At 40.7% G+C, this 22,294-nt stretch overlaps 1 protein-coding gene across 1 annotated transcript; it reads left to right on the top strand.

Annotated features, from left to right (window-relative positions):
• Positions 1-7,578: 7,578 nt before the first annotated feature.
• Positions 7,579-19,300, top strand: fam98b (family with sequence similarity 98 member B). Its single transcript, XM_071365681.1, has 8 exons — positions 7,579-7,790; positions 8,099-8,247; positions 15,566-15,694; positions 15,860-16,026; positions 16,209-16,289; positions 16,410-16,526; positions 18,192-18,359; positions 18,518-19,300. The coding sequence occupies exons 1-8, from the start codon at positions 7,753-7,755 to the stop codon at positions 18,752-18,754; spliced, it is 1,086 nt and encodes a 361-aa protein (XP_071221782.1). The 5' UTR covers positions 7,579-7,752; the 3' UTR covers positions 18,755-19,300.
• The last annotated feature ends 2,994 nt before the right edge of the window (positions 19,301-22,294 follow it).

Genomic DNA, 22,294 nt, shown 5'->3' with positions numbered 1-22,294 from the left:
CATTTAAACAGACATCATTTTAATTTGACTTTAGGTTACTAACAACAAGAGTACTTTGTGTTGGAGCCTATTTCTTCATATTCAAGAAATAAGAGATAGGCCTATCTGTTTGACAGACAGAACTATAGTCTACTGTCAGCCTTTAATTTCAGCCTTTAATTTCCTTGCATTTTACCTGTGGAATGATCTACTTTAAAATAGGAGGAATTGGTGCCTCTAGGACATTTTAGATGGTTGTTAGGGAACCTTTTTACTGAGTAATGTGTCTGTTTTTTTTTTAAATAATTGTGCTTTGCTTTTCGAGCATTGTCGTGTATAATAACGTGTATTTTATTGTGTAGTTTAATGTGTTTATTGTATTTTGATTTATACAACGGATGGGTCTAATCCTGGACGCTGATTCGTTAAAACCGCATTCCAGTCGATGTCTATTCCACAATTTACCACCTGCGAACTCTATGACATTGACATGCCTATTGACTCTGTTCCATCTCACAGCGCAATCCACTGTCTCATCAACCCAGCCAGACAATTTATAAACTTGATTTCCACTGTAAAAAGCATCTAGACATCTCCCATTTATTTTAGACTAGGAATGAGTTTTCAATTGTGGAGATTTGTATAAACCTTGCTGTCTGTCTCTGACATCTGCAAAATTGTTTCAGTATTGAAATTCGATCTCCAGCTGATCCATAGTAATGCATGTGTAGGGGTTGGAAGTCTGGATAAGACGACAGCCAGGCAGCTTTTCTCAGCCAGTCGAAATCATGAATCAGCATGATTTTTCTGGATATGTACAAAGAAATGTCAGTAGAAAACAGGTCAAACGAAACGAAGTGCAGCTAGTTTGGAGTCTTTCCAGCTTCAGTTTGAGTGATTGTGTTAGCTGTGTTGTTGGCTAGCTTCTCTGAACAACAGTGTTCTGACAAGAGAGCACATTTTCTATGCCAAGTGAATTTGCGCATCATTAGCTCAATGTTATGGATGTAACCAAATAAATGTCACTAGAAAACAGCTTAAACAAATACAAACGCAAATACTTTGTTGTTATTATGGCTGCACTGTTTGACGTGACTGTAAATTAGCCGTAGTTGGTTAGCTAGTGAGCAAGGAATAAGAACATTGCCAGACAATATTTGTAAAGAACGACTGGGTCGCGTCAATAGATACAGAACAAAAATAATTAACGACTGGGTCGAGTCTCTGGCAACCGAATAATAGAACGACCGACCAGCTGGCTTGGGAAGCAACCCTAGATTTGTGCCAGGACTATATATTGTGGAAGGATGAAATATGAATACATTAATCAAAAGAACGTTTTTAATGAAAATATGTAAAACATTATTTGAATATGTTGGTAACCCATTGTATAAAAGTGATAATGCCCTCAAAGTCGGTGTTTGGAGGATATATTGGCACGGTTTGCAGAGTGGGCCTAACAACACCCGTGCTAATATATCCTCCAAACTGAAGTGTATCGTGGTGCTATACAGGGCTCATCTGGAGAAGAGACAGCAATAACCCCTTGTCAAAATAAAGGTTCAATAAAACAATTAAAATAAACGAGCACCATTGTGTGACGTGATAATCTTCTATTTGTTATAATAATAACAACAATCATAATAATAAGTGATGAGTTGGTCTAATTAGACATAGGCAACACCTTAACGGTTATTTTGAGTGACGTGAGCGCCCTTCGAATTGTGGTGCTGAAAGGACAGCAGTGGTCACGTATCGTTCTGGGTGGTCCGTGGAGTTTTATGAACATCATGGCAGACACGAGTGCATTTGGAGCCTAGATCTCGTTGGTGTGATGGTAAGGTCAATGCAGTAGATCAGATAGTCTGCATGTACAATAGAGGTGGTACGTTTCTGTAAGCTAAGCACTCGGACAGTAGGGCAAATTCAAGTGCGTCGCACAAGACTGTTTTGAGGACAGCGGTTTTAGCCACCCCTGGTAGAGTTTTCTGTCTGTGGTTATTCTTGTTATGTCTGATTTGGCACACTCAAAGTAGTCACGCCAACGACCGACGCGCCTCTGCACACACGCCTACAGTTAGTTCATCATTCATGCCACCGCCATAGAGAAAGAATAAAGGGAAGAAACCACCATTTAGGCTACCTACCTCTAGGCTGCTATAGACTACATATGCATTTAGTTTGTAATTCTATCGTTTTCATGGAATTTTATTAGCCCTAAATATAATGTATTTAGAATTTATCAGAATTAATTTTACAGAAATAATTTGACCATTCACAAAAGTCTCGGGAATTCTCGTATTGAAAAAAAGTGCGGGAGCGTCGCAACAGGCTATTAAACAACATACTAAGTCTAGATAAGTCAGGACCAAGCCAGGTAACCCAATAAATGATTATTATTATTTCAAGGATATAGTCTGCCATTTATAGAAACCAATTGTGAAGCATTTGTGACACAGTACAGGCTGGCAGGAGGCTTAGTATTTCAACAACTCATTCACTTCTTATGGCTGCAGGGGCACTATTGAGTAGCTTGGATGAAAGGTGCACAGAGGTGCCCAGAGTAAACGGCCTACTCCTCAGTCATAGTTGCTAATATTTGCATATTATTATTAGTATTGGATAGAAAACACTCTGAAGTTTATAAAACTGTTTGAATTATGTCTGTGAGTATAACAGAACTCATTTGGCAGGCAAAAACCTGAGAAGTTCCACTTCCTGTTTGAATTTTTTCTGAGGGTGGCAGATTTTCAACCAAGCTCTCATTGAAATTACAGTGAGATATTGATGAGTTTTCACTTCCTACGGCTTCCACTAGATGTCAACAGTTAATAGAACTTTGTCGGATTACTCTAATGTGAAGGGGGGCCGAAGGAGACAGGAATTAGTCACCACTGCCACGAGCTGACCACGCGCGTTCATTTGATAGGCATCTCCGTTCCATCGCTCAACTGAAGTCAATCTAATTCCCCGGTTGGAACGTTATTCAAGATGTATGTTAACAACATTCTAAAGATTCATTCAGTACATCGTTTGACATGTTTCTACTGACTGTTATGGAACTTTTGGACATTTTGTCACGTTATAGTGGACGGGCTTTGTGACTTTGGAATTGTTTACCAAACGCGATAACCAAAGTAGCTAATTGGACATAAATAACGGACATTATCGAACAAATCAAGCATTTATTGTGGACCTGGGATTCCTAGGACTGCATTCTGATGAAGTTCATCAAAGGTAAGGAAACATTTATCATGTATTTTCTGGTTTCTGTTGACCCCAACATGGCGGCTAATTTGGCTATTGTTCTGAGCTCCGTCTCAGATTATTGCATGATTTGCTTTTTCCGTAAAGTTTTTTTGAAATCTGACACAGCGGTTGCATTAAGGAGAGGTATATCTATAATTCCATGTGTATAACTTGTATTATCATCTCCATTTATGATGAGTATTTCTGTTGAAACAATGTGGCTATGCAAAATCACTTGATGTTTTTGGAACTAGTGAATGTAACGCGCCAATGTAAACTCCGATTTTTTGTTATAAATATGAACTTTATCAAACAAAACATGCATGTATTGTGTAACATGAAGTCCTATGAGTCATCTGATGAAGATAATCAAAGGTTAGTGATTAATTTTATCTCTATTTCTGCTTTTTCTGACTGCTATCTTCTGCTGGAAAAATGGCTGTGCTTATTGTGGTTTGGTGGTGACCTAACATAATCGTTTGTAGTGCTTTCGCTGAAAAGCATATTTGAAATCGGACACTTTGGTGGGATTAACAACAAGATTACCTTTAAAATGATATAAGACACATGTATGTTTGAGGAATTTTTATTATGAGATTTCTGTTGTTTGAATTTGGCGCCCTGCACTTTCACTGGCTGTTGTCATATCAATCCCGGTAGCGGGATGCAGCCATAAGAAGTTTTTAAGAACAGCACTTCAACAACATGCCTATGCATTTAGCATTTAGGCTGTATAACATGAAATAGTTAGAATGACATAATAATGAAATGAAAATGCCTTATTAGGCTATACAGTCATTCACTTTTAGAAACACGAGTGTGGCCATCCTGGTTTGAGTATCATGTGGTGAGCTATGGATGCCTAGTTTGCTAATTTAGCCTAGTCACAGTCAACACAAATCTATTTTGTAACAACAATATAGTGGAATAAAATATAATAGATTAGAAAATGATAGTTTCCCAAATGTTTTTTCCCCCACAAGTGCATGTAGGCCTATCTGATGATATGTGGCTGCTGTGTTAAACAATGAATGTAATTTTCTTGAATTCATTGATGATCAGATTCCTCAGTTGTAGCTGGTTCTGTTGCCTACATTTTTACAGTTGATAGACAACTTTAGCACTGTTAAGACTATCCTCTTTTTTTTCCTAGCCACCGTGCTTCTACACCTGCATTGCTTGCTGTTTGGGGTTTTAGGCTGGGCTTCTGTACAGCACTTCGAGATATTAGCTGATGTACGAAGGGCTATATAAAATAAACTTGATTGATTGATTTTTTTACAATAGCCAATGGCCATCCATTTTCATTTCAGAGAGATCCAATTTTCTCCAGGTATCCCTCATTATAAACAATGCACAGTCCCTTAGACTACTAAATATTTTTTAATCCTCCCGCTTTGGGCTTGATGTGTCAATCAATAGTTCATACATGCATCATCTATGAGCAGAATTACTGTGTTACCTTTAATTAGCCAAGAAATCCCAAGTTTGAAAGCGACTGTTTTTCTGAAAGCTGTGCTGCACGATTTTCCCTACATATTACCCCACTTGGGCCAGCCCCCAATTCGAATTCTAGTCAATGAGCTTCAGCCCCTCGCCATTTGAGTGACAGCTAGCAAGATGCACACACAGCAGAGCGAGAGAGAGAGAGAGAGCAATGACGTGGTGCACATATCTGCATATATGTGATGTAGTATGCCATTTTCAGGCACAACTTTTGGCTCGTCAGACTACTTTCAGAACTACTGGCAAAAAGGTTTACAAAAGTATCAGAGAATCTCTTTAACCCATAGGAAGTTCAACCCAGATGAACATGTGTTGTGAACCACATTAGCATGAGCAACAATAGTGGAATCGGCAGTTCGCCTTCAAAATAAAAGCCTCCCCCGTTAAAACTGAAGCAAACTGATAAAAAATTGTGAAAACATGCCACAATTGGATTAGATCATGTTCTAAACAAGGTTGGAATGTTGCTATATAAATTCAACAAAAGACAACTAGGCCTATTAGGGACAGAACAAGGGAAGTGCGTTTTTTCTCTGGTTTACATTCGCTCTTCTGCTCATATTTTCCCTATAAACAATTGCTGGACTTACTTTTGATATTACCCTAATAAAGTTTAGAAACGTTTGTGAAGGTTTGGTCTGGTGTGTCTTTTATTAAGCTTTAGCTACTGCATGCCTATGACATGTTAAGTTGACAGTTGAACTTGATGTGTGGAAGTCTGTTTCGGGCATACCAGAGTTACTCCTATAAACTAACAGTGTAATGATTATCTTTATATGAAATGTTCTGATCGAAAATGCCTCCTTCTGTATGTCTACATCTGTATAGCAGATGCAGTAGCCATCTGACATAAACAAATGCATGCCGGTATTGTAGCATGCCACAGGCATATCTATATCTCTCTATCTCTATACATTTAGTGCTCAAATCTCTGACATGTGAACCATGAGGTGGACAATTATTATTTTAGAAGAGTAGCCCCCCCCCCCAAAAAAGGCAAAGTTTTGCACATGCTACACATCGAAACACAAGGGGAAAAAAATTGTAGTTTGTTAAAGCTGTTTTTAAGGACATGTATTTGTGCCTCATTAGGGAAAGGGAAAGAGGGATACCTAGTCAGTTGTACAACTGAATGCCTTCAACTGAAAAGGAAATGTGTCTTCTGCATTTAACCCAACATCTGAATCAGAGAGGTGCGGGGGGCTGCCTTGGCCAACATCCCTCATTTATTGATGGTGCTGGCTGCGACAGGTCAGATCGGAATGCACATGGATGTCCAGGAAATTTCTCAAATGTCCAGGAAATTAAAATCTTCTCTGTCATGTCGTCCGGTGCCAAATTTTCCTAAAGGAAACTGAAATGGCATATTGTCTTTATGAAGATTTTAGAATATTCGCATGAAAATCTGTCGTCAATTGGATGGAAACCTAGCTATAGACACCCTAAAGACTGGCAAGTGTGCTAATCCAGTGTCACTTTGATTATGCCTGCACATCATGGTTAACCAGCAGCCAGAAACATCTAAAGAATTAGCTACCAGCCAAACAAGCTCGTAAGAATTGTACTTAAACTCACCATTCCCCACTTTTTTCGTCTCTATCTCTGTAATGTGTTTGTATATATGTAATTGTAGATGTAATTTATGTTAAAAAAATAGGGACCACAATGGAAATAACTAACTCCGCGACTTTATTTTGCAATCCCGGTCACTTACATTTTTTAAAATCACAAATAAAATCAATCAATCAATTCGAACTGTGCAGCAGCCAATTGATGAATGTAGAGACATCTGTTACAAAACACCAACACGTTTAATGACATGAGGAGATTGTCATGCCAAGCCTGCGATACTGAGTAAGCCTACAAGGTATAGAGGGATGTATATTATTATAAGAATTTTTTAATATATATATTTTTTTTGGGGGGGGGGTATTTCTGTTTGTCGAGATTGACATAGTCTATTTATTGTGGCGTTGAAAACGCAAAACATGACATTGGAGTGCCCGAAGTCGGTATGCTTTGTTTATTGGTTGTGTGGTGCATTGGCACAGAAAATTGTTGTTGGAAAATACATTGCATATATTTTATATAATTATAAATATTGCATCAAAATGTTGAAAATCTGATTTCCCCCTAGCTGATCAATGTCTGCAGCTGGCTATGGCGTGAGCTCGTCTGTGGTGGCCGGCAAACCCTCAACCTTCTGGCCTGTATCCCTGTGTAGCATCAACTGTGCCACAAAAGCATGCTGAAGAATTCCACGTTTATAAACACATGGTTGCTACAGTTATTGCTATTTTTGGTCATAAATATTATTTTGAGTTAATTATATGAGGGGGGAGGGAGTTCAATTTATGTTACAGTACAAGGGGGAGGGTCCTTTTAAACTACAAGGAGAGTTGGACCAGTAGGCTGATATCCCATTTCATGGGTGCACAATCCATAGGTTACGCTATACAATGCATACAAGTAAGCCTCCAATGCAATTCTGAAGTCAAATACATCCACAGTGCGATTTAAACAGATTTTCTTTGGTCAGATTAACTAATAATTGTATTTTCTTTAATTTATATAACAACATTCCAGTCTTGTTTAGCATTATCTTGTCCTATTGTGGCATGTTTCCATTATTTGTATCAGTTTGCGTCAGTTTCAATGGGGGACTTTTATTTTAACGGCGAATCAGCGATTCCACTATTGTTGCTCAAGCTCACACTAATGTTGTTCATAACACACTGGTCCCACTTCACTACTTCAAAACCCTTCCCATGCTAAAGCTGGCTTTTGGGCAGTAGAGTCCTCTATCTATCTATATGAAGGGAACACACTGAGCGGAACAAAAGTAACCAACATGAATGTTCCACTACGGATTTAATTTCCGTTACTCCTGACTCTCGGGATGGTTTTAGCTAGCCGATGAATTAAGCTAATAATGTATGTTTGTGTCTCACAATGTCAACACACTCACTTTTATATCTATAACTTTGAAGGAATCAGCTGATATTGTTGTCTGCCACAATGGAACGTGATATTTTAGATGTTCTGGAACAAATCGGGTAAGCAAACCACACTCCGCCATTTGATGGCATCACGGATTACTCTGCTCAATCAGCGATTAACCGCTAGCTAGCAAATGTACATGGGTGTTGTCAATATAGTGTAGTCGTCCTAGACAGTGGTATTCAAAGTATATGCTCATTAATTCGCAAATGCATCATGCAAAATCCAAGTGCTATCATGATTCGATGCTAGCCAGTTTTCCCATCCATGCATGTTCGGTATGCTAATACTAGCGCATTACGACGTAAATTACGTATGAATGCCGCCCTGGGTTCTCGAGCTAAATTTGTCTTTTGGTGCGCAGGTATGACGGACCTCTGCAGGGTGAGGAGACGCTTGTCAAAGCATGTGAAGGTGGACTGTCATCGCCTGAGTATGTCAACCTATGCATGTGGTTTAAATCCCGTCTGAAACCGTTATGTGACCTGGAAGAGAGCAGTACATCAGGTTCTGGTGAGCCAAAATACCATCAGACATCATCACCTCACTGTTTTGTTAAATCACATACTACCTAGCTAATGTAACCAAGGGGCCAGGGTTCCGGTCTAGAAGCATGGTTTAGACTGCACATACGGTCTTACTCAGTACTGCAGTTTAACTGAAGTTCGACCCAGAAAGACCATTTCCATAGACGACCACATAGAGAAGTCAGATTTGAAAATTCCAAATAAGACACTTTAGTCATTACCTTTGTGGACTAAACATCCATAGAATTTAATGCCCCCCCCCCCGTCATTCACAGCCAAAGATATACAATTTTTATATTCATCCAATGTCTCCCATGTTTTTGGATGACATGAGGACGTCAGTGCTGCTCCCTGTGTGCACTGAGTGCTTGCGAAGTTGAGCCGTGTTAACCGGATGCAACCCGGATATAGAAGGTCCATAAATCGGCTTATGCGAACATGAGTAGATTAGGTTGAAAACAACCAACGTCTCCAGTTATTTCATATTTTAGTGATTGCCATGTTAAAGGAACCCCCCCCAGAGGAAGTTGGCACCACTATTTAGATGTAGTTTCTTGTCCTAGAGAGGAAATGCACGTTTAGGTTCCACCTCCGAAGAATGACGAAGACTACTTCACGAATTGGGTGTGGACATTTCCAAGTGTAATTGATAAACACCAACAAATAGGGCGCTGTCAGTGTAGCTAGCATGCTAACCTTATATAGCTAACTATAATGCTAACCATATCTTGCTAGCTAATGTAGTCAATGAATTCCTTTTGTCCAGATGGGATAGGGTAGTGGACAAGAGGAATACCTATGTAAGAATGCTGTTCATTGCCTACAGCTCAATATTCAACACCATAGTACCCTCCAAACTCCTCATTAAGCTTGAGACCCTGGGTCTTGTCGGGGGTAACACATAACACTCATGTAGAAACCAAAAAAGTGTTTAAATAATCAAAATAATTTAAATGAGAGATTCTTCAAAGTAGCCACCTTTTGCCTTGATGACAGCTTTGCACACTCCAAGATTTGAAAGACACATGCACATTACCAGGCAACTCCTTTTTTCTATATTTAAAACTTAGGTCAGCTATGCTGGCCTATGGAGTCCCTTGGGGAAACCCAACTACCAAACCATCTAATGATGGAATTTATAACTCTATCTCTATAATATATAAACAACTTTTGAAAAGCTCATATTCTGACCGAAAGTATGGTCCACAGATCTAAGTGAATCTGAACAACCCTTTAACTGGACCAGAATATCAGAAAATATGACCTTGGCATCCCGTAATCCGAACCATCAACTCACAGCTCCCATCTGTTCACTGCATCTACTATGTTACTTAACAATGACAGTTTATTGAATCTCTCACGATTACTGCTGGCAGGCAGCACTGCAGCAAAAAATGTATATGGGGGGTTGGACGGAGACATGTTGGGCTTGGGGAAATGTGATGGGGAGTTTATATACCAATTTTATTATTACAAAATCCTGTGTGGTCAATATAATTTCTCTGTATGTACAATACCAGTCAAAGGTTTGTACACACCAACTATTTCAAGGGTTTTTCTTTATTTTGACTATTTTCTACTTTGTAGAATAATAGTGTAGACTTCAAAGCTATGAAATAACACATGGAATCATGTAGTAAACAAAAAAGTGTTAAACAAATCTAAATAGATTTTATGTTTGAGCCACACTTTGCCTGAAAATAGCTTGTTTATCGTCTCTGCACAGCTATCTTGTTGGCTTACAGCTGAAGCTATCATCAATTCACTACCCTGGTACTTTGTGCAAACCATAATGCAAAATACACTGATTTCAAAGCTGATTGCCACCAAAACTTTATTAATTCACTTAATCAGTCTCTCTGACTTCTCTCCCAAAGATGATCTATTGCCTCTGCAAACTGACTCCGTGCCGCCCCCCCCCCCTCTCGCCCCATGAATGACGTCATTGCTGTTTTAAATTTAGCTATTTCTATGTACAGTTGAAGTCAGAAGTTTACATACACCTTAGCCAAATACATTTAAACTCAGTTTTTCACAATTCTTGACATTTAATCCAAGTAAAAATTCCCTGTCTTTGGTCAGTTAAGATCACCACTTTATTTTAAGAATGTGAAATGTCAGAATAATAGTAGAGAGAATTATTTATTTCAGCTTTTATTTCTTTCATCACATTCCCAGTGGGTCAGAAGTTTACACTCAATTAGTGTTTGGTGGCATGGCCTTTAAATTGTTTAACTTGGGTCAAACGTTTCGGGTAGCCTTCCACAAGCTTCCCGCAATAAATTGGGTCAATTTTGGCCCATTCCTCCTGATAGAGCGGGTGTAACTGAGTCAGGTTTGTAGGCCTCCTTACTTGCATACGCTTTTTCAGTTCTGTCAACAACATTTTTATGGGATTGAGGTCATGGCTTTGTGATGGCCACTCCAATACCTTGACTTTGTTGTCCTTAAGCCATTGCCACAACTCTGGATGTATGCTTGCGGTCATTGTCCATTTGGAAGACCCATTTGCGACCAAGCTTTAACTTCCTGACTGATGTCTTGAGATGTTACTTCAATATATCCACATAATTTTCCAGCCTCATGATGCCATCTATTTTGTGAAGTGCACCAGTCCATCCTGCAACAAGCACCCCCACAACATGATTCTGCCACCCCCGTGCTTCACGGCTGGGATGGTGTTCTTCGGCTTGCGAGTCACCCCCTTTTTCCTCCAAACATAACGATGGTCATTATGGCCAAACAGTTCTATTTTTGTTTCATCAGACCAGAAGAAATTTCTCCAAAAAGTACGATCTTTGTCCCCATGTGCAGTTACAAACCGTGGTCTGGCTTTTTTATGGCGGTTTTGGAGCAGTGGCTTCTTCCTTGCCGAGCGGCCTTTCAGGTAATGTCGATATAGGACTTGTTTTACTGTGGATATAGATACTTTTGTACCTGTTTCCTTCAGCATCTTCACAAGGTCCTTTGTTGTTCTGGGATAGATTTGCACTTTTCGCACCAAAGTACGTTCACCTCTAGGAGACAGAACACGTCTCCTTCCTGAGAGGTATGAAGGCTCCGTGGTCTCATGATGTTTATACTTGCGTACTATTGTTTGTACAGATGAACGTGGTACCTTCAAGCGTTTGGAAATTGCTCCCAAGGATGAACCAGACTTGTGGAGGTCTACAATTATTTTCTTAGGTCTTGGCTGATTTCTTTTGATTTTACCATGATGTCAAGCAAAGAGGCACTGAGTTTGAAGGTAGGCCTTGAAATACATCCACAGGTACACCTCCAATTGACTCAAATTAGGTCAATTAGCTTATCAGAAGCTTCTAAAGCCATGACATCATTTTCTGGAATTTTCCAAGCTGTTTAAAGGCACAGTCAACTTAGTGTATGTAAACTTCTGACCCACTGGAATTGTGATACAGTGAAATAATCTGTCTGTAAACAAGTGTTGGTAAAATTACTAGTCATGCACAAAGTAGATGTCCTAACCGACTTGCCAAAACTACAGTTTGTTAACAAGAAATTTGTGGAGTGGTTGAAAAACGAGTTTTAATGACTCCAACTTAAGTTTATGTAAACTTCCGACTGTAAATGTTGTTGATCAGTACAATAAAATAAGTCCCAAATGGATGCAATGCATGCACACACTCCTATTAAATCTGCAGTCATGTGTGAATAGGCCTAGGTTACAACTTGATTTACCCAGTTTATCAATAGAGATCTACCATTCAAATAAATTATTACCATGTTATGTAGTTCGTTTGGTAAAAACTAGGAATACACAATATATCGGAATCGGACAAATTTTAGCTAAACATGCCAACATCGGTATCGCACCCGATGTCTTGTTTAACGGCGATGTTAAAAACCTATGTCAAAGCTACCGTGCATACCTATATAACGTAGGTACATGACGTAATGACGCAACGTAAAATGTTGCGCTGCACATGCAACGCAGCATTTTTAACCTAGCCCACAATGTCTGCTGTGTGGCTCGAGCAGTCAAGAAGTCGAGCAGTCATTTGAAAGAGTAAGACAATTTCAGTGAGACAACTGAAAGGCGAAATCCATTAACGCCAAGATAATGGAATTCATTGCCCTTGACAATCAACCTTTCTCTGTCGTGGGTGATGTTGGCTTTCGCTGACTTGTCGGGCTCCGGTACACACTACTAAGTGCACTATTTTTCAGATGTTGCCCTACTGGAGTTACACAGTAATAGCGTCACTGCTGTTAGCTTCACGACATGCATACTATGGAACGCCGTTTGGGTCTATGCGTGTCAAAAAAGATACAGTAGCACTGTCAAAGCTGTACAAAAGTCTGCAAACACCGGCCACGAATGATGTGTTTACAATACCGCTTTGGTAATAAAGCATCATTTGTTTGACCGCAACTTCTAGCTTTAGCTTGGTACCTAGATAGCACCAATACAACCAGCCTGAAAACAATGACCAGTAGAAACTGCAGTAATTTTCATTATTCTTAGCAATGATTTAGGAATTCTTGTAAGTATTACCTAGGTTGCAACTTGTTGTTCGCCTATTGAAATTGAACTACAGTTCATGAAAATAAATAGCTAGCCAGCAACTTAACCCAGTTGCACAAAACTAACGTTATAAGCAGCCAGCTAGTTTCATCTGGCTAGTGAGGCTCGACCGGACCGGGTTATGTGTTGTGAAGCTAGCCACAATAGTGGAATTTGCGGTTTGCCTTCAAATAAAAGTATGTCATTGACAGGGATGCAAATGAATACAAATAGTATAATATTTTTTTTGAAGACTAACCACAAAATCCACTTGTGGCTAATCCTTATTGTGGCTAGCTTCACAGATGGGTCTGACCACCATTATCCAAATAAGACCTGTCCTATAAATGAAGGTTATTTTAGATGATGACACCAAGCTATATAAACTATATAAAATTAAGATCCTCTCACTGTCAACTGCGTTTATTTTCAGCAAACTTAACATGTGTAAATATTTGTATGAACATAAGATTCAACAACTGAGATATAAACTGAACAAGTTCCACAGACATGTGACTAACAGAAATGGAATAATGTGTGCCTGAACAAAGGGGGGATCAAAATCAAAAGTAACAGTCACTATCTGGTGTGACCACCAGCTGCATTAAGTACTGCAGTGCATCTCCTCCTTATGGACTGCACCAGATTTGCCAGTTCTTGCTGTGAGATGTTACCCCACTCTTCCACCAAGGCACCTGCACGTTCCCTGACATTTCTGGGGGGAATGGCCCTAGCCCTCACCCTCCGATCCAACAGGTCCCAGACATGTTCAATGGGATTGAGATCCGGGCTCTTCGCTGGCCATGGCAGAACACTGACATTCCTGTCTTGCAGGAAATCAGACACAGAACGAGCAGTATGGCTGGTGGCATTGTCATGCTGGAGGGTCATGTCAGGATGAGCCTGCAGGAAGGGTACCACATGAGGGAGGAGGATGTCTTCCCTGTAACTCACAGCGTTGAGATTGCCTGCAATGACAACAAGCTCAGTCCCATGATGCTGTGACACCGCCCCAGACCATGACGGACCCTCCACCTCCAAATCGATCCCGCTCCAGAGTACAGGCCTCGGTGTAACGCTCATTCCTTCGACGATAAACGCGAATCCGACCTTCACCCCTGGTGAGACACAACCGCGACTCGTCAGTGAAGAGCACTTTTTGCCAGTCCTGTCTGGTCCAGCGACAGTGGGTTTGTGCCCATAGGCGACGTTGTTGGTGGTGATGTTTGGTGAGGACCTGCCTTACAACAGGCCTACAATCCCTCCATCAGTGCTCAGACTGTCTGCAATAGGCTGAGAGTCTGAGCACTGATGGAGGGATTGTGCGTTCCTGGTGTAACTCAGGCAGTTGTTGTTGCCATCCTGTACCTGTCCAGCAGGTGTGATGTTCGGAAGTACCGATCCTGTGCAGGTGTTGTTGCACGTGGTCTACCACTGCGAGGACGTTCAGCTGTACATCCTGTCTCCCTGTAGTGCTGTCTTATCGTCTCACATTACGGACATTGCAATTTATTGCCCTGGCCACATCTGCAGTCCTCAGGCATGCTGCAAGAAGGCATAAGGCACATTCACGCAGATGAGCAGGTACCCTGGGCATCTTTCTTTTGGTGTTTTTCAGAGTCAGTAGAAAGGCCTCTTTAGTGTCTTAAGTTTTCATAACTGTGACCTTAATTGCCTACCGTCTGTAAGCTGTTCGTGTCTTAACGACCGTTCCACAGGTGCATGTTAATTAATTGTTTATGGTTCATTGAACAAGCATGGGAAACAGTGTTTAAACTCTTTACAATGAATATCTGTGAAGTTATTTGGATTTTTACGAATTATCTTTGAAAGACAGGGTCCTGAAAAAGGGATGTTTCTTTTTTTTCTTTTTGCTGAGTTTAGTTAGCTAACTAACCATAGTTACTGAAACAGATTGTTGTTTTGCTATGTTTTTGGGGAAGAACTACGTTGTTTACATCCTTGAACTAGCTATCTTATTTTTATGACCAGCACTGTCAGTGCGAGAGACAACTTTACCAGCATCATAGCGTACGTATCGCTGAATCGTTGTGACATATGAAATACAAGTGTAGTCAATGTGTAGTAACTACCTAAAAAATGTATTAACGCGTTAAATTATTATTTGACGTGTAGTCATATTCAGGTCCTGATTGGTCAACAAGCTTTTTTGACACGTCAAATAGTGTTATTTGACACTCAAAGACCCAAAATTACAATCATGGTCTTGAATTGGTCTCGGACCCCTCTCGGTCTTGAATTGGTCTCGGACCCCTCTCGGTCTTGAATTGGTCTTGGACCCCTCTCGGTCTTGAATCGGTCTCGCTCTCGGCTCCCCCCTCCGTTCTTGGCTCGGACTCGATTTGCTCCGGTCTTGGTCTGGAATCGGTCTCGATTTAGGTGGTCTCCAACACAACACTGCTTATTGGCTCATCTCAGCCGCAAAGAGTTATAACTTTACAGCTGTTTCTGATTATTAAACAATGCCATGCTGGTGGGTGGTAACATTAAAATAAAACCTAGCCCTGAAACGAAATGTAGGCTGAAAATAATTTGTATGTAATATCATAGGAAAAGACACCACATTCACGGATTTCCACGAAGTGGTCAGTTCAGATTTGTCACTTCAAGCTCAAATATATCATACTTTGACTACAACTCGGACTTATTGACTTAAATTGTTGTGCAACATCATGTGTAAGCTCTGGCCATCGTCTTTCAGCTCGAAAAAGTGGATTTCTACTGGTGTGTGCATTTCATGTTGAAACGTTGTGTTTAGGTGATACTGATGGCCTTCAGTTGGAGATGAGTGGTATGCTGAAGGAGTTGGAGTGTCCCTATCAAGGCCTTGTCTCCGGGATTCTACAGGGAGGGCTGCAGAATAAAAAAGACCATCTAAAGCTAGTATGTAAGTACTGAAGTGAATATTTGTTCAGAAAACTGGTCTGAGTACCATCATGTTATGATACCCTTTTGGTGTGTTGCTGATCTGCCATGGTTCTGACATATATTTTACAGTTTCCATTTTACATTAATGCGATTTTTGCCTGTGGCTCATATCTTTATTCTGCAGTGTTTTTAGGCTCAGAGGTACAAGCTGCACAGATAGTGAAGAGCCGACTTGTTGAGGACAAACAACACAAAGACCGAAACGATCTCCAGGCAATCTGTGAAACACTGAAGCTCCCACTGCCAAGAGAGCAGGAAGTAGTAGAGCTGTTCTCCAGGATAGAACAAAAGGTGTGTCTAAGTTAGTCTTGCACACCCGATACTTCCTCCCTAGGCTCAGGTCTGGAATACCAAAGCTGCAAAAATGGCCTTAATTAACCCAATAGAAAGTCTGAGAAAGTGCCGAATGCATAGCCTTTGATTGTATCATTATCTTTGTATTCAACAAATGCATTGTATATCTGTATTTCCAGATAAACGCAGTGCTTCAAGAGCTTCCAAAGGATCACATTGGAAAGCCAGTGCTGAAGAACACTCTCGACAGTGAACAGTGGGTAAGCAGACTGCATTCAGACTTTCACCCTTTTTCGTGCAGGCAAAATTCATAATTCCTGCAAAGGCATGAGGGGATGTCAAGTGTGTCCATTGACTCTGGGCCTTGTCTGTATCCACAGGAAAGGCTGGAGCAGATCAACACGGTCCTGTCCTCACAGTATGAGTGTCGGCGGAGGCTGCTGATCAAACGTCTGGACGTCACTGTGCAGTCTTTCGGCTGGTCAGACAGAGCCAAGGCAGGTGGAGTCTTTGGGTGCATCTCAATAGTCTAAAGCAGGCATGTGCAACTTTGATTGGGGTGGGGGCCACAAAAAATCGGAAGGCATACCCACACATGCAGTCAGAGCCGGCCCTAGCCTATTGGGGGCCCTAGGCAAAATTGCTGCTACCCCCCATGCCTTGTGAGCAAAGCATTTTTAACGGCCCCCTCTTAACAGCGGCAAGAACAAAAAAAAGCATGTTTTCCACTTAATTTCCTGTAATTTTACACATTTTGCCATGGTGTGTAGAGAAAATGTTACATTTAAAGCAAGTTTCTGCAATTCTACACTTTGCCATGGGGTGGAGAGAAGATATTGAAATGTTATAACTAATTGACTGCAATTATACACATTTTGCTAAAGGATGGAGAATTTTTTTTGCAGTTTTATTATATCTGAGTGACCGTGACTAACAAAACCAATGGTGCCCCCCCAGTCAGTAATTTGACCATGATTACTACAAGTTTAGATAATACCGCAGCCAGCTAACTTAACAATCTACAAAATGTTAGCTTAAATGGGCTAATACATTTTCCCAAATGTTGTTACGTTATAGACTTATTCTAAAATGTCTTAAATAAAACAATGTCCTCGTCAATCTACACACAATACCCCATAATGACATCACAATACCCCATAATGACAAAGTGACGTTTTTTTGCAAATAAATAAAAGTAAGTATTCAGACCCTTTGCTATGAAACTTGAAATTGAGCTCAAGTGCATACTCCAGTGCATTGATCATCCTTGAGAAGTTTCTACAACTGGAGGACTGAGGGAAAGATGAACGGAGCAAAGCACAGAGAGATGCTTGATGAAAACCTGCTCCAGAGTGCTCAGGGCCTCAGACTGGGGTGAAGGTTCACCTTCCATCAGGACAACGACCCTAAGCACACAGTCAAGACAACGCAGGAGTGGCTTCGGGACAAGTCTCTGAATGTCCTTGAGTGGCCCAGCCAGAGCCCGGACTTGAACCCGATCTAACACCTCTGGAGAGACCTGAAAATAGCTGTGCAGCGACGCTCCCCATCTAACTTGAGCTTGAGATGATCTGCAGAGAAAAATGGGAGAAACTCCCCAAATACAGGTGTGCCAAGTTTGTAGGGTCATACCCAAGAACTCGAGGCTGCAATCACTGCCAAAGGTGCTTCAACAAAGTACTGAGTAAAGGGTCTGAATACTTGCACTACCAGTCAACAGTTTGGACACACCTACTCACTTTATTTGTACTATTTTCTACATTGTAGAATAATAGTGAAGACATCAAAACTATGAAATAACACACACGGAATCATGTAGTAACCAAAAAAGTGTTAAACAAATCTAAATATATTTTAGATTCTTCAAAGTAGCCCTCCTTTGCCTTGATGACAGCTTTGCACACTCTTAGCATTCTCTTAACCACACCCTTGAATGAGTAGGTGTGTCCAAACTTTTGAGGGGGGGGGGTTGATCTTCAGGCCAACAAAAGGGGGTGTGACGCCATCTGCACATCCCTGGTCTAAAGTGACACCCTTTCCTCATCAGGGCACAGTGCTACTAGTGATACTGTCCTTAATCGGCAGGCTACACCCTTTCTGCTTTCTATGAAGAATCTCATTGTGCACGTCCTATGCTCAACAAACTACCCATTTTCTGTTAGGAGAGAGTTGACTGTATGGCCAGGGCCTACCAGCCTAAGAGACACTCCCTGGCCCAGATGTCATCTGTGGGCTTGGCTCACCTGCTGGCAGCCAGGGAGGACATCTGCAATGTGGTGAAGACCAGCAGTGGCTCAAGCAGAGAGAATACTGCCTGTGCCGTCAATAAGGTACTGTGTAATGTGACCCAAAGTTCATTGTGTGCAAATGTCTGAGTGTACAAAAGTGTTGAGTCTTTAGGACAAAGCACTATAACTGACCAAATGAGGGTCCATGGTCCCCAGCCATTGTCCTGTCATTGACCTACCATTGTATTTCACTTCTATAGATCCTGATGGGGAGGGTGCCAGATCGCGGTGGTCGGCCCTCTGAGATAGATGCCCCCCTCCCTGAGATGCCAGCCTGGCAGAAGAGACAAGACGGAGGTTTTGGCGGCCGTGGTGGTGGTGGTCGAGGAGGTGGTGGTAGTTGGGGAGGGGGTAAGGGTGGCTGGCGAGGAGGGGGTGGAGTAGGAGGTGGCGTTGGTTGGGGTCATGGAGGAAAGAGAGGCCGTTATCAATACTAACAACAATGATTTATTTATGACTGAAAAGCCAAACCGTGTTAACTGAAAACTACTCATGTGTAGCTGCTTTGGTAAGGGCAACACGGAGGCATTGTGTATTTGGAGTGATGTGGACTTGACTGAGATTTACAGAATGCTACTGTAGGAACTCTCCAAAATATTTGTCACCCGTTTTTGTGTTAATTTTCAATGCTGTTATGAACTGTGCTGCTGAGAATCGTTGTAGAAGCAACGAGTCAAACTCACTGACCATTTTTTATAGATTTTTTTTATTATTTTGGTAACACTACTTGACACCCAGTGTTAACACATTATGATACGGTCATAACCTGTTATAATACTGTCATGATGCATATATTTACACCGGTTGTGACATTGTGTTATTTTATCGCTGGTTATGACACCTACATAAGAGTGTCAAAACCCACATTTATTCAAATTAGTTTTTTTCCTGCCAAGAAATGTCCTTTCATTTGAAAGTTTCTCTTTAAATCCTTTGTTTTTGTTTAGTCATGTATTTTTTAATAAATGTTTTAATAACTTGTAGAGTATTTTCTATTTACATTTACATTTAAGTCATTTAGCAGACGCTCTTATCCAGAGAGACTTACAAATTGGTGCATTCACCTTATGACAGTAATGAAGATTTAGGACCATCCTGTTTTATTTTACTTGGACTAAGAAAATACACTTTATGACACTGTCAAGAAGCATTATGACCATATTATCACACAAGCCAGATAGGCCTATCACGTACATGCCCTTATATCAGTCAAAAGGAGGGTGTCTTGTCCTGCTCCTGCATTCATCAGCAACCGAGCATGGGGGTAGGTGCATGTCTGATGTCAATGTGTGCACAATTACAATGATCATTTAACATGGTAAATATAAAATATATATACATCATAAACATACTGTTACATACAGTACCAGTCAAAAGTCTGGACATGCCTACCTTTTCAAGGGTTTTTATTTTTTACTATTTTCTACATTGTACAATAATAGTGAAGACATCACAACTATGAAATGACACATGGAATCATGTAGTAATCAATTAAAGTGTATACATTTTAGATTCTTCAAAAAAGCCACCCTTTGCCTTGATGACAGCTTTGCACACGCTTGGCATTCTCTCAACCAGCTTCACCTGGAATGCTTTTCCAACGATCTTGAAGTAGTTTCCACATATGCTGAGCACGTGTTGGCTGCTTTTTCTTCACTCTGTGGTCCAACTCATCCCAAACCATCTCAATTGGGTTGAGGTCAGGTGATTGTGGAGGCCAGGTCATCTGATGCAGCACTCCATCACTCCTTCTTGGTCAAATACCCCTTACACAGCCTGGAGGTGTGTTGGGTCATTGTCCTATTGAAAAACAAATGATAGTCCTACTAAGCGCAAACCACATGTGATGGCGTATTGCTGCAGAATGTTGTGGTAGCCATGCTTGTTAAGTGTGCCTTGAATTCTAAATAAATCACAGACAGTATCACCAGCAAAGCACCCCCACACCATCACACCACCTCCATGCTTCAAGGTGGGACCCACACATGCAGAGATCATCCGTTCACCTACTCTGCGTTTCACAAAGGCACAGTGGTTGGAACGAAAATCTCAAATTTGGACACATGAGACCAAAGGACAGATTTCCACCGGTCTAATGTCCATTGCTTGTGTTTCTTTGCCCAAGTAAGTCCCTTCTTATAGATGTCCTTTAGTAGTGGTTTCTTTGCAGCAATTCGACCATGAAGGCCTGATTCACGCTGTGTCCTCTGAACAGTTTATGTTGAGATGTCTGTTACTTGGACTGTGAAGCATTTATTTGGGCAGAAATCTGAGGTGCAGTTAACTAATGAAGCAGAGGTAACTCTTCCTTTTGAGACTGCACTTGAAGAAACGTATTTTTCTGTATTGACTGACATTCATGTCTTAAAGTAATGTTGGACTGTTTCTCTTTGCTTATTTGAGCTGTTCTTGCCATAATATGGACTTGGTCTTTTACCAAATAGGGCTATCTTCTGTATACCTCCCCTACCTTGTCACAACACAACTGATTGGCCCAAACTCATTAAAAAGGAAAGAAATTCCACAAATGAACTTTTTACAAGGCACACCTGAAATGAAATGCAATCCAGGTGACTACCCCTTGAAGGTGGTTGAGAGAATGCCAAGAGTGCAAAGCTATCAAGGCAAAGGGTGGCTATTTTGAAGAATCTCAAATATAAAATATATTTTGATTTGTTTAACCCTTTTTTGGTTACTACATGATTCCATATGTGTTATTTCATAGTTTTGATGTCTTCACTATTATTCTACAATGTAGAAAATAGTAAAAATAAAGAAAACCCCTGGAATGAGTAGGTGTGTCCAAACTTTTGACTGGTACTGTACACGTAGACTATAGTGTAATGGAATGTGCGCAATTACAATGATAATTTAACCTGGTAAATAAAATAAAAATATATACATAAACATACTGTTACATACACATAGGCTATGGTGTAATGCAATGTTTTGCCTTGTGGTAGGTTTTGTGGGTTTTGACACATATGTAGATGTCATAACCAGCCATAAAATAACGCAATATATGTCATGACAGTGTTATGACCAACTAAAACAGGCTATGACAAGTTGTCAGCTGTTGTGACATATTATGACATGGTTATGACCGTGTCATAACGTGTTATGACGCTGGGTGTCAATTAAAGTGTTACCCATATTTTCTATACTGATGGTATGTTGGTAGTTTAAGCAAATTAAAATGGTTGGAAATTTGAATCATGGTAATTATTTTTTTGATTTGAAGACTTGGGGCTCGATTCAATCCATAATCGCAGAAGTTCAGCACTATAGTGTCATTGAAATTGAAAGATCATTTCAAATTGAGCTGACATACAGTAGGCCTATGCAGCGTTTACTGTGAATGCAGTCTCCACGAACACGGGAACATGGCCTTTACATTTTAATCGTGCTATAGCACTGTACTTCCGCAATACGAATTGAATCTAGCCCTTAATCTGATTGATTTGAAAAATAAAATGTTTTTCAGTTTGAAATGTCTAGGTTCCCTGTGTGTGTGGGGGGGACTCTATGGATCTGTCTTTGTACGTTAGTCACACACGATATCTCAGACAGCACTGGCCCGATTTTGACAAAACGTGGGTGAATGAAGTGTTTTGTCATAGAGATCCGGCATTTACAAAATGACTTTGATTGGCCCAAGGGGGGTGCTGTAGTAATCAACTGAAATGCCAAACTTTGAACAAGTATATCTCCTGTCCTGTTTGAGCTACAGTTATGACATTTTGTACATATCACTAATTGGCCCGGGGGGCACTGTATCGTTCATGGGGGATGACATGTTTAAGGTTACCTTGTTTACTTTGAACCAGAGAATGTACAGTATGAGTAATGATATATTGTACTGACTATTCTCTAGCTCGATAGAGAGGGTTCTCCATCAATTGAGCTGAGTTGCCGAAATCCCCAAGAACAAAGGGTGCTAAAGGCGCCTGCAGATTAGGTTCTTACTGCTCCAAGTA

Source organism: Salvelinus alpinus, chromosome 25 (assembly GCF_045679555.1).
Source record: "Salvelinus alpinus chromosome 25, SLU_Salpinus.1, whole genome shotgun sequence".
Classification (NCBI taxonomy): Eukaryota; Metazoa; Chordata; class Actinopteri; order Salmoniformes; family Salmonidae; genus Salvelinus; species Salvelinus alpinus.
This window is presented reverse-complemented; position numbering and strand designations above follow the sequence as displayed.